General features: G+C 52.0%; 1 protein-coding gene across 1 annotated transcript; it reads left to right on the forward strand.

Moving 5' to 3' along the window:
* Nucleotides 1–232: 232 nt before the first annotated feature.
* GDF15 (growth differentiation factor 15) lies at nt 233–14,670 on the forward strand. The gene is made up of 4 exons (XM_008971034.4): nt 233–520; nt 7,810–7,944; nt 11,413–11,962; nt 13,780–14,670. Exons 3-4 carry the CDS (start codon nt 11,686–11,688, stop codon nt 14,427–14,429), a joined length of 927 nt encoding a protein of 308 aa, XP_008969282.1. The 5' UTR covers nt 233–520; nt 7,810–7,944; nt 11,413–11,685; the 3' UTR covers nt 14,430–14,670.
* Nucleotides 14,671–15,849: the final 1,179 nt, after the last annotated feature.

Here is a 15,849-nt window from a genome sequence, read left to right on the forward strand (position 1 = left end):
AGCAAGCACGTGGGGGAAGCCTCAGCTGACCACTTCCTGGCCAGTTTATGCAGGAACTCGCACAGCCGGTCCCTGAGGCTGAGCCCACCACTTCCGCCCCTCATGGTCCCAGCCCTGATGACTCATACTCAGCTGCCACGGTCCGCTTTCCCTGCTGAGCACGGGGGTGGGGGGCGGGGGGAAGAGGGGGAGGGAAGGGCACCTGACCGAGGCCAGAGGCCCAGAAAGGACAGAAGGTCAGGGCTGGGGAGAGAAGCAGGCAGGAGAACCGAGTCTTGGCCTTAACTGGCTGGCAACGTAAAACCTGCCCTCCACAAGGACAAGATGAAAACTTGGGGATTTGGAGGGGACAACAAATTAGACTCAATCACAATTTCAAACTTTTGGATGTCAATATATCCATCAAGAAATTGAAAAGAGGCCTGGCATGGTGGCCGATGCCTGTCATCCCAGCACTTTGGGAGACCAACGTTGGAGGATCACTTGAGATCAGGAGTTCCAGACCAGCCTGGGCAACGTGGTGAGACCCAGTCTCTACAAAAAAATTTAAAAATTAGCTGGACAGGGGCCAGGCGCGGTGGCTTACGCCTGCAATCCCATCACTTTGGGAGGCCGAGGCCTGGATGACAGTGAGAGACTCTGTCTGAAAAAAAAAAGGACAGGTGCGGTGGCTCGCGCCTGTAATCCCAACACTTTGGGAGGCCAAGGCAGATGGATCACCTGAGGTCAGGAGTTCGAAACCAGCCTGGCCAACATGGTGAAACCCCATCTCTACTAAAAATACAAAAATTAGCCAGGTGTGGTGGCGCATGCCTGTCGTCCCAGCTACTTGGGAGGCTGAGGCAGGAGAATCGCTTGAACCCGGGAGGCAGAGGTTGCAGTGAGCCGAGATCGTGCCATTGCACTCCAGGCTAGGTGACAGACAGAAACTCTTGTCTCAAAAAAAACAAAAAACAAAAAAACCCACCAGAGATAAAAATGGGCAGCAGATGACATTGTTTACATAATACTGACCACAAACTTGATGTCCTAAAAGAACAGGGACTTCTCTCAGAGTTCTGGAAGCCAGAAGTCCGAAATAAAGGTGTCACAGCAGGACTGGTTCCTTCTGGAGGCTGTCAGGACTCAGAATGTGATACTCCAAAGTATGGCTCCTTGGCAAAAACTTTGTGGTTTTTGTTTTTAGAGACAGGGTCTTGCTCTGTCACCCAGGCTGGGGTGCAGTGGTACAACGATAGCTCACTGCAGCCTCTACCTCCTGGGCTCAAGCAATCCTCCCACCTCAGCCTCCCAAGTAGCTGGGACTACAGGCATGAGCCACCACACCTGGCTAATTACTTTTATTTTTGTAGAGATGAGGTCTCGCCGTGTTGCCCAGGCTGGTGTCGAACTTCTTCTTCTTCATTTTTTGTTTTTGAGATGGAATCTCGCTCTGTTGCCCAGGCTGGAGTGCAATGGTGTGATCTTGGCTCACAGCAACTTCCGCCTTCCGGGTTCAAGTGATTCTCCTGCCTCAGCCTCCCGAGTGGCTGGAATTACAGGCATGCACCACCGTGCCTGGCTAATTTTGTGTTTTTAGTAGAGACGGGGTTTCTCCATGTTGGTCAGGCTGGTCTTGAGCTCCTGACCTCAGGGGATCCACCTGCCTCAGCCTCCCAAAGTGCTAGGATTACAGGCGTGAGCCACCGCGCCCAGCGAAGACAGTTATTTTAAAGTATTTGTCTAGTGAGTCTGATGTGTGGGCTTCCTTAGGGATGGTTTCTGTCTGTTAATTTTGTTCCTTAAAATGCGCCACACTTTGCTGTTTCTCTGTATGCCTAGTGATGTTTTTGTTGTTGAAAAGCGAGCATTTGAATATTCTAAATTATGGTAACTCCAGAAATCAGATTCTCCACCTTCCTGAGAGTTTTGTGATTTTTGTTTCTGTTTTTAATTATGGAAGGCAGTAGCCATCTCTTTGTTTAGATAGTTTTCCAAGCCCTTTTTTTTTTTTTTTTTGCAAAGACTGTATTCCGGCCGGGCCCGGTGGCTCACGCCTGTAATCCCAGCACTTTGGGAGTCCGAGGCAGGTGGATCACGAGGTCAGGAGATCGAGACCATCCTGGCTAAAACGGCAAAACCCCCCTCTCTACTAAAAATACAAAAAATTAGGTGGGCATGGTGGCGGGCACCTGTAGTCCCAGCTACTTGGGAGGCTGAGGCAGGAGAATGGCGTGAACCCGGGAGGCGGAGCTTGCAGTGAGCTGAGATCGTGCCACTGCACTCCAGCCTGGGCGTCAGAGCGAGACCCTGTCTCAAAAAAAAAATAAAAAAATAAAAATAAATAAATAAATAAACCTGTTCCCCAAATATATATATGAAATTAAAACATGCGTGGTCATGATCAAGTTCTAATTACAGACAAAGACTTCCTTGAGATTGGGGAGAACCTGCCTTGGACTGCGGGGACCACTTCAACTCTCTTGGGAATGATTTTTCTTTAGGTGGGTGCTGGATAGGGGTGTTTGTGATTTTATTATTAATACTTTTGTGTGTGCCTGAAAGATTTCACAATGACAAATAAAACTGAGAGGAAAAGGTTTGGCAGTTCCCCATTAAGTTCAATAGAGGGTTACTCTGTGACCCAGTAATTCCACTCCTCAGTAGAGAGCCAAGTGAAATGAAAACAGGTGTTCAAACAAAAACGTGTACACCCACTTTTACAGCAGCATTCTTCATCAAGACGAAACTACAGTACAAATATTGTAAGATTCCATTTCTGTGAAATGTTCCGAATAGGTAAATCTATAAAGGCAGAAATTAGGCCAGGTGCAGAGGCTCATGCCTGTAATCCCAGCACTTTGGGAAGCCGAGGTGACAGGATCGCTGGAGGTTAGGATTTGAAGACCAGCCTGGGCAACATAGTGAGATCCCATCTTTACAAATTTTTTTAAAAATTAGCAAGGCACTGTCTGGATGAAGTGGCTCACGCCTGTAATCCCAGCACTTTGGGAGGCCGAGGCGGGTGGATCACCTGAGGTCCGGAGTTCGAGATCAGCCTGGGCAACACGGTGAAACCCCCATCTCTACTAAAAATTCAAAAATTAGCTGGGCATGGTGGTGCATGCCTGTAATCCCAGCTACTCGGGAGGCTAAGGCAGGAGAATCGTTTGAACCCAGGAGGTGGAGATTGCAGTGAGTTGAGATGGCGCCATTGCACTCCAGCCTGGGCAACAAGAGTAAATCTCCATCTCACCAAAAAAAAAAAAAAAAAAAAAAAAAGCAAGGCACAGTGGCATCAGGCTGGGGTGGGAAGATCACTTGAGCCCAGCCATTCGAGACCAACCTGTGCAACACAGGAAAACCCCATTCTACAAAATAGTAAAAAATTATCAGGGCATGGTGGCACATGCCTATAGTCCCAGCTACTCGGGAGAGTGATGGGGGAGGATCACTTGAGCCCAGGAGGTCGAGGCTGCGGTGACCTTGATTGTGCCACTGCACTCCAGCCTGGGCTACACAGCCAGACCCTGTCTAAAAAGAAACAAAACAGGCAGGACGCAGTGGCTCACACCTGTAATCCCAGCACTTTGGGAGGCCGAGGTGGGCGGATCACCTGACATTAGGAGTTCGAGACCAGCCTGTCCAACATCGTGAAATCCCCGTCTCTACTAAAATACAAACATTAGCCGGGCATGGTAGTGGGTGCCTGTAATCCTACCTACTCGGGAGGCTGAGGCAGGAAAATTGCTTGAACCTGGGAGATGGAGGTTGCAATGAGCCGAGATCGCGCCACTGCACGACAGCCTAGGCGACAGAGCAAGACTCCATCTCAAAAAAAAAAAGAAAAAGAAAAAAAGAAGAAACTCTCATTGATGGAGTGTTCGTTGATGGAGCACTTTTTGGGAGTGGGTTGACATGCTCACAGGTGTTTTTAACCTCACCTCGTCTCTGAAGAGGTGCAGATAAAAGTCATCTGGTGAGGAAAATGCCTTTTTAAAAACAATTTTTAGAGGGCCAGCACGGTGACTCACGACTGTAATCCGAGCAATTTGGGAGGCCGAGGTGGGCGGATCACTTGAGGTCAAGAGTTCAAAACCAGTCTGGCCAACATGGTGAAATCCTGTCTCTACTAAAAATACAAAAATTAGTTGGGCATGGTGGCACATGCCTGTAATCCCAGCTACTCGGGAAGCTGAGGCAGGAGAATCACTTTAACCCAGGAGGGGAAGTTGCAGTGAGCCAAGATCGCGCCAGTGCACTCCAGCCTGGGCAACAGAGCGAGACTCTGTCTCAAAAGAAAAAAAAAGAGATGGGGTCTTGGGGTCTCACTGTGTTGCCCAGGCTGGTCTCCAACTCCTGGCCTCAAGCGATCCTCCTGCTTTGGCCTCCCAAAGTGCTGGGATTACATGCCTGAGCCACTGTGTTCAGCCAGGGTGTCCCTTTTCTGAGACTGCATTCTTCCCACCTTGCCCAAGTATTGCAGGAGAACCACAGGCCCCATGCTGTGCTGGCGAAAATCTCATCTCATGCTGGCCTGTTAGGGTGGCCATATCCTCTCATTTCAGAGGCTCTGAGGGAGATGGAACAGGCTCAGCGGCTGGCTGCTTGGGGCTCTAACCCCAGCCCTGCTGTCTTCTGGCTGTGTGGCCGTGACGAGCCCACCTCTCTGGCCTCAGTTTGTCATCTGTGAAATGGACATAATCTATCCACCACATCAGGCTGTATAAAGATTAGGCCAGGTGTGGTGCCTCACACCTGTAATCCCAGCGCTTTGGGAGACTGAGGCAGGCAGATCACCTGAGGTCAGGAGTTCGAGACCAACCTGGCCAAAATGGTGAAACCCTGTCTCTAATAAAAATACAAAAATTAGCTGGGCATGGTGGCATGTACCTGTAATCCCAGCTACCCAGGAGGCTGAGGCAGGAGAATCACTGGAACCCGGGAGGCAGAGGCTGCAGTGAGCCAAGATTGCACCACTGCACTCCAGCCTGAGTGACAGAGTGAAACTCCGTCTCAGAAAAAAAAAAAAAAAAAGATATGTCCAAGTCCTAACGCTCAGTATCTGTGACCTTATTTGGAAAGAAGGTCTTTGCAAATGTAATTAAACTAAAGATCTTGTACTGAGATCATTCTGAATTAAGAATGGACCCGTGGCTGGGCACAGTGGCTCACACCTGTAATCCCAGCGCTCTGGGAGGCTGAGGTGGGCAGATCACCTGAGATCAGGTTCAAAACCAGCCTGGCCAACATGGCGAAACCCGGTCTCTACTAAAAATACAAAAAAAAATTAGCCGGGCGTTGTGGTGCACACCTGTAATTCCAGCTACTCGGGAGGCTGAGGCAGGAGAATCACTTGAACCTGGGAGGCTGCAGTGAGCTGAGATTGCGCCACTGCATTCCAGCCTGGGCAACAAGAGTAAAACTCTGTCTCGAAAATAAAAACATAAAAAGAGTGGACCCATGGCCGGGTACAGTGGCTCATGCCTATAATCCCAACACTTTGGGAGGCCAAGATGGAAGGATCGTTTGAACTCAGCCGTTTGAGACCAGCCTGGGCAACATAGTGAGACCCCTGTGTCTAAATACAAACACAAACAGAAAACAAAAAGAACCCGGGCTGGCTGCGGAACCCCCTAGATGGCACAGGCACATCCTGGCTTTCGAGGACAGTCACGAGCATGAGACAGCATTTCTTCTTGTCCTCGGGGCCTGCAGGAAGTTTTTAAGTAATCTGCTTTTGTGCCTCTTCCAAATCTCCTCCTATGACCCTGTTTACCTTACATCACAAGAAACAATCAATAAAAGTGGTTTGTGTTCGTGAGTGCCGTGTGTTTGACAAAGGCTTTGATAGCTGAGAGCTGGTAGTGGAGGGGGGAGATTTTGGGAGATCGGGGCCCTGCCAGGTGGACGGACTGGCCTGACCTCCGGCCCCTGCGCTCTGTTTACTTCCATCCCAGCTCCACCTCTGGGGACCCATGGAAGCTGTCGGTGAGGAACACAGGATCCGACCTGCTGAGCTCATTTCTGGCCACCTGCCTGCGTCCGCCCCATCTCTCCTCTCAGCTTGGCCATGAGGCGGGCTATGAGGTCATTGGTTAAAGATTTGGGGAAGCAGAGCCAGGCGAGTGGCCAGATGTGGTGGCTCATGCCATCACAGGATCCCAGCACTGTGAGAGGACAAGGAAGGAGGATGCTTGAGCTCAGGAGTTCGAGACCAGCCTGTACAACATAGCAAGACCCCCGTCTCTACAAAATATAAAATTAGCCAGTTGTGGTGGCATGCGCCTCTAGTCCCAGCTACTCGGGAGGCTGAGGTGACAGGATCCCTTGAGCCCAGGAGGTCGAGGCTGCAGTGAGTGCTTAACAGAGCCAAACCCTGTCTCTAAAACAAACAAAAACAGAAACAAAAAGTACACTACTTACTGTCCTGCTTCTCACCATTCCAGCCTGGTAGTCCTTTTTTTTTTTTTTGAGACAGGGTCTTGCTCAGTTGCTCAGGCTGGAGTGCAGAAGCGTAATCACAGCTCACTGCAGCCTTGATCTCCAAAAAGACTACCAGCTTGGCTGGGTGTGGGGACTCATGCCTATAACCCCAGCACTTTGGGAGCCAGAGACAAGAGGATTCCTTGAGCCAAGGAGTTCGAGACCAGCCTGGGCAACACAGTGAGACCCTATCTCTAAAATTTTTTTTTTTTGAGATGGAATTTAGCTCTCGTTGCCCAGGCTAGAGTGCAATGGTGCAATCTCAGCTCACCACAATCTCCACCTCCTAGGTTCAAGCAAAATTCTCCTGCCTCAGCCTCCCGAGTAGCTGGGATTACAGGCATGCGCCACCATGCCAGGCTAATTTTGTATTTTTAGAAGAGACGGGGTTTCTCCATGTTGGTCAGGCTGGTCTCAAACTCCCAACCTCAGGTGATCTGCCTGCCTTGGCCTCCCAAGGTGCTGGAATTACAGACATGAGCCACCGTGCCCAGCCTAAAAAAATTTTTTTTAAAAATAGCTGAGTGTGGTGGCACATGCCTATAGTCCCAGCTACCCAGGAGGCTGAGGTGGGAGGATTGCTTGAGCCCAGCAGATCAAGGCTGTAGTGAGCCAAGATTGTGCCACTCCACTCCAGCCTGGGCAACTGAGTGAGACCCCGTCTCAAAAAAAAAAAAAGGAAAAAGAAAAAGAAAAAAAAAGGACTACCAGGTGTTTTTTTCTTTTTTTTTTTTTTTTTTGAGACGGAGTCTCACTCTGTCGCCCAGGCTGGAGTGCAGTGGCGCAATCTCGGCTCACTGCAAGCTCCGCCTCCCGGGTTCACGCCATTCTCCCACCTCAGCCTCCCAAGTAGCTGAGACTACAGGCGCCCACCACCATGCCTGGCTAATTTTTTTGTATTTTTAGTAGAGAGGGGGTTTCACCGTGTTAGCCGGGATGGTTTTGATCTCCTGACCTCGGCCTTCCAAAGTGCTGGGATTACAGGCACGAGCCACCGCGCCCGGCCTGGTGTCCTTATTTCTTGGGAAAGGATACAGAGGGTCAGAGAGGCGCCCCAGCTTGTGAAGGAATGCATTCCTGAGATCTGGCCTGGCCGTGGTCACTGGAGTGTTTACTCTGCTTACAGGGTCTGGTGTAGTGGGGGATGGCTGGGTGGGAACGTGCGGGCTATAAAGCCAGACCCCAGGTGTCAGTGCGGTTCAGAAAGCAACTAGCACAGCCATGCCCAGGCCAGGACCCGTGACACAGCGATGCTCTCAGATATTGCTGATGTTACAGATGTTGTTGGGGGCACCCTGAGGGGGCACCCTGACTCTGCAGGTGAGAACCTTCTGGGGTTCCTAGGGCCCTCGGACAAGCACTCTGATCCGGAAGACTCCAGGTCCCAGGAGTTGCAGAAACGCCACCAGGACCTTCAGAGCACCAGTTAGACAAGGAGAGCCAGGAGGAGCTGGGCCCCAACCTCATCCAAAAGCACAGGTGAGCTCTGAGACCTCCACCCCCAGGATAGCCCCCACGTCTATTTTCTTTTTCTTTAAAGATGTTCTTATTTGGGGGCCAGGCGTGGTGGCTCATGCCTGTAATCCCAGCACTTTGGGAGGCCGAGGCAGGCGGATCACCTGAGATCAGGAGTTCGAGATCAGACTGGCCAACATGACAGGGTGAGACCCCATCTTTACAACAAATACAAAAATTACCCAGGCATGGTGGCACACGCCTGTAATCCCAGCTACTAGGGAGGATGAAGCAGGAGAATTGCTTGAACCCGGGAGGTGGAGATTGTAGTGAGTTGAGATCGCACAACTGTACTCCAGCCTGGGCAACAGAGCGAGACTCCAATCCAAAAAAAAAAGAAAAAAATCCCCTAGGACAGGGCTGTGGCTGAGACCCTGAGGGCTGGAGGCTTGGCTGGCCTTGCACAGCAGCGGGTGCATGCTGGGGTGGGGAGAGGCCTGGAGACCCTGTGACTCCACTAGGGGCCTTGCTGTGTGACCCCCCCAGTGAGTCCTTGTGTCTCTTACCCACGCATGCCTGTCACATGCAGACACCCACACACACCCACTATCTGCCGGACAGAGCAGCCCTTCCTCTCCGCAGCCAGGAAGCTGGACATAGGCACAAGGGCTGACGCCTGGGGCCAGGAATCCTGAGCATTAGGAGAAGGTCTGGAACCCCAGGGGGAAGGGCACTCCTGGGGCATCCCCTGCCCCTCTACCATCTGGTGGCTGGACTCCACACCAGCCTGCCCTGCTCGAAAACCCCAGCTCCTCAATTCTGTGCCACCTCCTCTCTGGGCCCAGACAAGAGCAGATTCATCCCTGCCCCAAAGGAACCACCAGTCTTGGGTCAGCAGAGCTGGGCACAGACACTTCCAGTGCCGTGGGGCTGTAACTGTGATAGGTCTGTTGCTCCATGCACTTGGCAAGTCAACAGCTGAGAAAACAGGTTGCAACATGGAAAGAGTTTTAATCCGACCGGCTTGGTGGCTCATGCCTGTAATCCCAGCACTTTGGGAGGCTGAGGCGGGTGGATCATCTGAGGCCAGCAGTTCAAGATCAGCCTGGCCAACCAGGTGAAACCTCATCTTTACTAAAAATACAAAAATTAGCCAGGCGTGATGGTGTGCACCTGTAATCCCAGCTACTTGGGAGGCTGAGGCAGGAGAATCAATTGAACCTGGGAGGCGGAGGTTGCAGTGAGCCAAGATCATACCACTGCACTCCAGCCTGGGCAACAGAGCGAGAGACTGTCTCGGAAGAAAAAAAAAAAAAAAAGGCTGGGTGCAGTGGCTCATGCCTGTAATCCCCACACTTTAGAGGCAGAGGCTGACGGATGACTTGAGGTCAAGAGTTCGAGACCTGCCTGGCCAACATGGTGAATCACCGTCTCTACTAAAAACACAAAAATTAGCCAGGTGTGGTGGCGCACGACTAATCCCAGCTACTCAGTAGGCTGAGGCAGGAGGCGGAGGTTGCAGTGAGCCGAGATTGTGCCACTGCACTCCAACCTGGGGGACAGAGGGAAACTCCGTCTCAAAAAAAAAAAAAAGAGAGAGATTTAATCCTAGGGCCACCCAATGAGGAGATAGGAGGGAACCTCAAATCCATTTCCAGGAGGAGGAGTTTGGGGCCATATAAATATATATATATATACATATATATATATATTTAAGATGGAGTCAGCCGGCCGTGGTGGCTCACGCCTCTAATCCCAGTACTTTGGGAGGCCGAGGCCGGCGGATCACAAGGTCAGGAGATCGAGACCATCCTGGCTAACACGGTGAAACCCCATCTCTACTAAAAATACAAAAAAAAATTAGCTAGGCGTGGTGGGGGGTGCTCATAGTCCCAGCTACTCAGGAGGCTGAGGCAGGAGAATAGCATGAACCTGGGAGCTGGAGCTTGCAGGTTGGAGTGCAATGGCACGATCTCAGCTCACTGCAACCTCCGCCTCCTGGGTTCAAGCGATTCTCCTGCCTCAGGCTCCCGAGCAGCTGGGATTACAGGCATGTGCCACCACGACCGGTTAATTTCTGAAATTTTTTAGTAGAGACAGGGTTTCATCATGTTGGTCAGGCTGGTCTCGAACTCCTGACCTCAGGTGATCCACCCGCCTTGGCCTCCCAAAGTGCTGGGATTACAGGCGTGAGCCACTGCACCTGGCCAGGGGCTAGAGTTTTAATTTTTAAGGGTTTTGGAGTGGGCTGAAGTGTGGAGGTCATTGCTTGGTGAAAGAGTGCAGGAGGTGAAGTCACAGACAGTAAGAAACTGTATTCTCATGCAGATTCCGTTCCTCTGTGGGGTCTTCACACTGGTGGGTGTCATTGGTTAAGGATTTCAAAAACATCTTAAGAAATTCTTTTAAAAAGTCTTATGATTCTAAGGTCGGAAATCACATCTATAGCAAATGGTCGGTATCAGGTGCTACAAGCAACTTGCGGTCACAAGGAAGTGGGTCAAAGTGCAGCCTGATTAATGCTTAATTATAACTAAGTTTCTGTCCAGAATTCTTTTTTTTTGAGACAGAGTTTTGCTCTTGTTGATCAGGCGGAAGTGCAATGGTGAAAACTTGGCTCACTGCAACCTCCGCCCCCTGGGTTCAAGCGATTCTCTTGCTTCAGCCTCTCGAGTAGCTGGGATTACAGGCATGTAATCCCACCACCAAGCCCAGCTAATTTTGTATATTTAGTAGAGACAGGGTTTCTCCATGTTGGTCAGGCTAGTCTAGAACTCTTGACGTCAGATGATCCACGTGCCTCGGCCTCCCAAAGTGCTGGGATTACAGGCGTGAGCCACCGTGCCCGGGGCAGAATTCTGTTTTTTAGAGACGAGGTATTGCCATCTTGCCCAGACTTGTCTCGAACTCCTGGGCTCAAACAATCCACCCACCTCAGCCTCCCAAAGTGCTGAGATTATTGACATAAGCCACCATGCCTGGCCCCCAGAATTATGAATCCTGTGAGGATGGCTTCAAGGTGAGTGCTGAGCCAGACAAAAGGATGGGGTTTGGGAGCACCCTGCTTAGACTGGAAAGATAATGTTGGAGAAGACTTCCTGGAAGAGGGGCTTTTTGCGTAGAGTTTTGAAGAATGAGTAGGAGTTCTCCAGAGGAGGATGAGTAACTGCAATAACACCCAGTTTATCAAGCGCCTCCTATGTGTCTGGCCCTGTGCTTTACCCCTCATTTGACCACCTCTCCAGTGAGAGTCTCAGTCCCTTTTTTCCTGGTAAGGAAACAGGCATGGCAGAGAGGCATGACACATCAAGGTTGCCCTTCCTGGCTCCATCTAGCCCGTTCTCCTCTGCTTCCTTTGTTTTTCACCATCTTTAGCCTTTGACCCCAACCAAAAAGAGAAGAGAGGAAATCCCATGGGCACAGACAGCCACCTCTTAAACTCCTGTATGGAATTTTTCACATAGTAACAATGTCTTTTTTTCCTCCAAAAAGACTCCCAGGCTGGAATGGTGTCCTCATATGGAGGAAGAGGATACTGAGGCCCAGAAATGTGCCCTAGCTTTACTAGGAGCGCCCCCACCTAAAGATCCTCCCCCTAAATACACCCCCAGACCCCGCCCAGCTGTGGTCATTGGAGTGTTTACTCTGCAGGCAGGGGGAGGAGGGCGGGACTGAGCAGGCGGAGACGGACAAAGACCGGGGACTATAAAGGCCGGTCCGGCAGCATCTGGTCAGTCCCAGCTCAGAGCCGCAACCGGCACAGCCATGCCCAGGCAAGAACTCAGGACGCTGAATGGCTCTCAGATGCTCCTGGTGTTGCTGGTGCTCTCGTGGCCGCCGCATGGGGGCGCCCTGTCTCTGGCCGAGGCGAGCCGCGCAAGTTTCTCGGGACCCTCTGAGTTGCACTCCGAAGACGCCAGATTCCGAGAGTTGCGGAAACGCTACGAGGACCTGCTGACCAGGCTGCGGGCCAACCAGAGCTGGGAAGATTCAAACACCGACCTCGTCCCGGCCCCTGCAGTCCGGATACTCACGCCGGAAGGTAAGTGAAATCTTAGAGATCCCCTCCCACCCCCCAAGCAGCCCCCATATCTAATCAGGGATTCCTCATCTTGAAAAGCCCAGACCTACCTTTGAGCCTCAGTTGCCCCATCTGTGCCCTGGGTAGGAACATCCTGGACCCCCTTGGGTCTGATGGGGTAGCCGATGCCTGATTTGCACCCACAACGTGGGAGGTTATAACCTGTCCCCAAATTGCAAATGGGGAAACTGAGGTACAGGGATGCCAGGGACCCTCCTGAATGTGCACAGCACCTGGGAAACCCGGGGACGGGGTCGGGCGTGCGGTGTGGGCATGGTCCCTGACCTGGGCTGGGGCCAGGATCCGAGAGAAACAATGGGGGTGTGGTGCATGGATAGAGGTTTGTGATGGGCAGAGCCAGCTGGAGCTGGTTCTGAATCTGATGAAATCGCTTGTCAAGGCACTGCTAAAGTCACATGCAACGAGCGACTTGTTAGGGGAGGAGGAGAGTATTTTCCCCATCTCTGTGCCCCCCATGGAGGCTCCAGGGGTGCAGGGCACTGGATGAGGTCTGGGCTGTGGTGGGACCCAGGAGGGGGCAGGCAGAGGGGCACACTCTTAGCCCGCCCTAAACCCATCTGTGCCGTGTGACTCCGGCAAACCTCTCACCCTTGCTAAGCCTAGCAACTAGGTTAAGGCACCCTCAAACCCCAGTCTCCCCAGTCTCCCTAACACTTGTACCAGCCTGAGGGGCTGTGATTCCTAGAGGCTCAGTAGTCTGGAATGTGATGGGTTTGGCACTCTTCATTTCTCGGGATCACACCTGTAATCCCAGCACTTTAGGAGGCCAAGGTGGGAGCATCGCTTGAGGCCAGAACATTGCAGCCTGGGCAGTATAGCGAGAATCCATCTCTACCAAAAATGTTTTAAAAAAATTAGCCAGACATGATGGTGTGTGCCTGTAGTCTCAGTTATTCAGGAGGCTGAGGCGGGAGGAGCACTTGAATCCAGGAGATTGAGGCTGCACTGAGCCATGAGTGCCCCACTGCACTCCAGCCTGGGTAACAGCAAGACCATAATAAATAAATAAATAAGTGAAGCAAGTAAGTTTTTGACTGCCAGAAGAAAAGCAGAGCCATGGTTGGAATCTCAGGCTGCCTGAATATCAGATATACATTAATTCCTTCAAGTATTTACTAAGCACCTATTGTGTGCCAGGCACAGTGTCAACCAAGCTAAGATTCTAAGTAGGGAATATGAATGATACACAAGGAAATAAAATAGGGTGCTTCCTATTTTAGGCAGGCTGGAAGGAAGAGGAGGAGCCAGCCATACTGAGATTCAGGAGATTCAGGGGGAGAAATGCCCTTTTTTTTTTTTTTTTTTTTTTTGAGAGGGAGTCTTCCTCTGTTGCCCAGGCTGGAGTGCAGTGGCACGATCTTGGCTCACTGCAACCTCCACCGCCCTGATTCAAGCCATTCTTCTGCCTCAGCCTCCCGAGTAGCTGGGATCACAGGCGCCAGCCACCACGCCCAGCTAATTTTTTGGTATTTTTAGTAGAAGCGGGCGTTTCACCATATTGGCCACATATTGGCCAGGCTGGTCTTGAACTCCTGACCTCAAGTGATCCACCTGCATTGGCCTCCCAAAGTGCTGGGATTACAGGCGTGAGCCACCGCGCCCTCACGGAGAAATGCTCTTGGTAGGGGAAATAACTTGTGCAAAGGCGCCGGCGCCGTGGTGAGATCCAGCTTGGCGTATTAGGGGAAATGGGCACCCTCGTTCCTGGAAAACGGTAGGCCTGTGGGTGACCAGCTTCCCTATCTGTCTTCCCACAGTGCGGCTGGGATCTGGCGGCCACCTGCACCTGCGTATCTCCCGGGCCGCCCTTCCCGAGGGGCTCCCCGAGGCCTCCCGCCTTCACCGGGCTCTGTTCCGGCTGTCCCCGACGGCGGCAAGGTCGTGGGACGTGACACGACCGCTGCGGCGTCAGCTCAGCCTTGCAAGACCCCAGGCGCCCGCGCTGCACCTGCGACTGTCGCCGCCGCCGTCGCAGTCTGACCAACTGCTGGCAGAATCTTCGTCCGCACGGCCCCAGCTGGAGTTGCACTTGCGGTCGCGAGCCGCCAGGGGGCTCCGCAGAGCGCGTGCGAGCAACGGGGACCACTGTCCGCTCGGGCCCGGGCGCTGCTGCCGTCTGCACACGGTCCGCGCGTCGCTGGAAGACCTGGGCTGGTCCGATTGGGTGCTGTCGCCACGGGAGGTGCAAGTGACCATGTGCATCGGCGCGTGCCCGAGCCAGTTCCGGGCGGCAAACATGCACGCGCAGATCAAGACGAGCCTGCACCGCCTGAAGCCCGACACGGTGCCAGCGCCCTGCTGCGTGCCCGCCAGCTACAATCCCATGGTGCTCATTCAAAAGACCGACACCGGGGTGTCGCTCCAGACCTATGATGACTTGTTAGCCAAAGACTGCCACTGCATATGAGCAGCCCTGGTCCTTCCACTGTGCACCTGCGCGGGGGACGCGACCTCAGTTGTCCTGTCCTGTGGAATGGGCTCAAGGTTCCTGAGACACCCGATTCCTGCCCAAACAGCTGTATTTATATAAGTCTGTTATTTATTATTAATTTATTGGGGTGACCTTCTTGGGGACTGGGGGTCTGGTCTGATGGAACTGTGTATTTATTTAAAACTCTGGTGATAAAAATAAAGCTGTCTGAACTGTTCCCTGTGGTGTCCAGGATAAGGGAAGGTGACCTTGAGAAGATCCTCCTCTCCCTGACCTCAGTTTCTCTAGGAGACCTGGGAGGGGGTAAGTGGAAAGGCTCAAGGAATGAGTGGCAAGGTGTTCTCGGAGATGCCAAGCCATTGGAAGGTGCTTACGACACCTGTGAGCTCTAAGGGCAGCCTTGGCCATTCCTGACTCCCTGACTCTCTGTCTCTATTTCTCTATCTCCTTATTGCTGTTTCTTTTTTCTTTTTATTTTTTTTAGACGGGGTCTCACTCTGTTGCCCAGGCCAAAGTGCAGTGGCACAATCACAGCTCACTGCAGCCTCAACCACCCGGGCTCAATCGATCCTCCCACCTCAGCCACCTGAGTAGCTGGGACTACAAGTGCATGCCATCATGCCCAGCTAACTTTTGTATTTTTTGTAGAGGCTGAGTTTTGCCATGTTGCCCAGGCTGGTGTTTCTGTTTTGGAAACAGCTGAGACCCCGTACCTTTTTAAGTCTCAGCTTCCCTCCATCTTTCCTCATTCCTCAAAACTTCTCTCTTCGGGGGCTGAGGCAGAGGATCTGTCTCTATCTTTGTCTCTATCACCATCCTGTTGTCTCTCCCCACTTGGGAGTCGCCTTTCCAAACACAGGCAGCTCAGAGCCAAGTCTATCTGCAACCAAGCACCTTGTTTTGTGGTACTGTCCCCAACCTGAGGGGTGAGTCCCATCACCCCTCCTGTTTGTGGCACTTCCATGTTAGTGACACCTCATTCTTTCATATATAAAGAGTAGGGAGAAACAAATAAGTTGTGAAGAATATTTTCATGCACACCACATCTCCCAGGTTATATATACTTCCTGTTTAGGATGTTGGAATTCTGAGGTGTGCTGAGTCCAGCCCCCTCCCCACACTAAACTGCCTGCCCACCCTGAATCTCTGAGAGGAATGGCGATGGGTGTCTTGAGGGACAGAGTACCCACTTCCAGCAGTGAGGTGTATCTGCTGGGAATGCCACCACCCACAGGCCAACCTGAATGACTCAGGTTCCCCTTAACATATTCAGTGAGTGCCCACTTTATGCCAGGCGCCGGACACAGCTGTAAAAAGACACACAAGGACCACCCCACTTTGCGGAGCCTGGTTGAGTGAAGGGGACAAATGAGTAAATCCTAAGAAAGTAGTTGAT

This window comes from Pan paniscus, chromosome 20, assembly GCF_029289425.2.
Source record: "Pan paniscus chromosome 20, NHGRI_mPanPan1-v2.0_pri, whole genome shotgun sequence".
Lineage (NCBI taxonomy): Eukaryota > Metazoa > Chordata > Mammalia > Primates > Hominidae > Pan > Pan paniscus.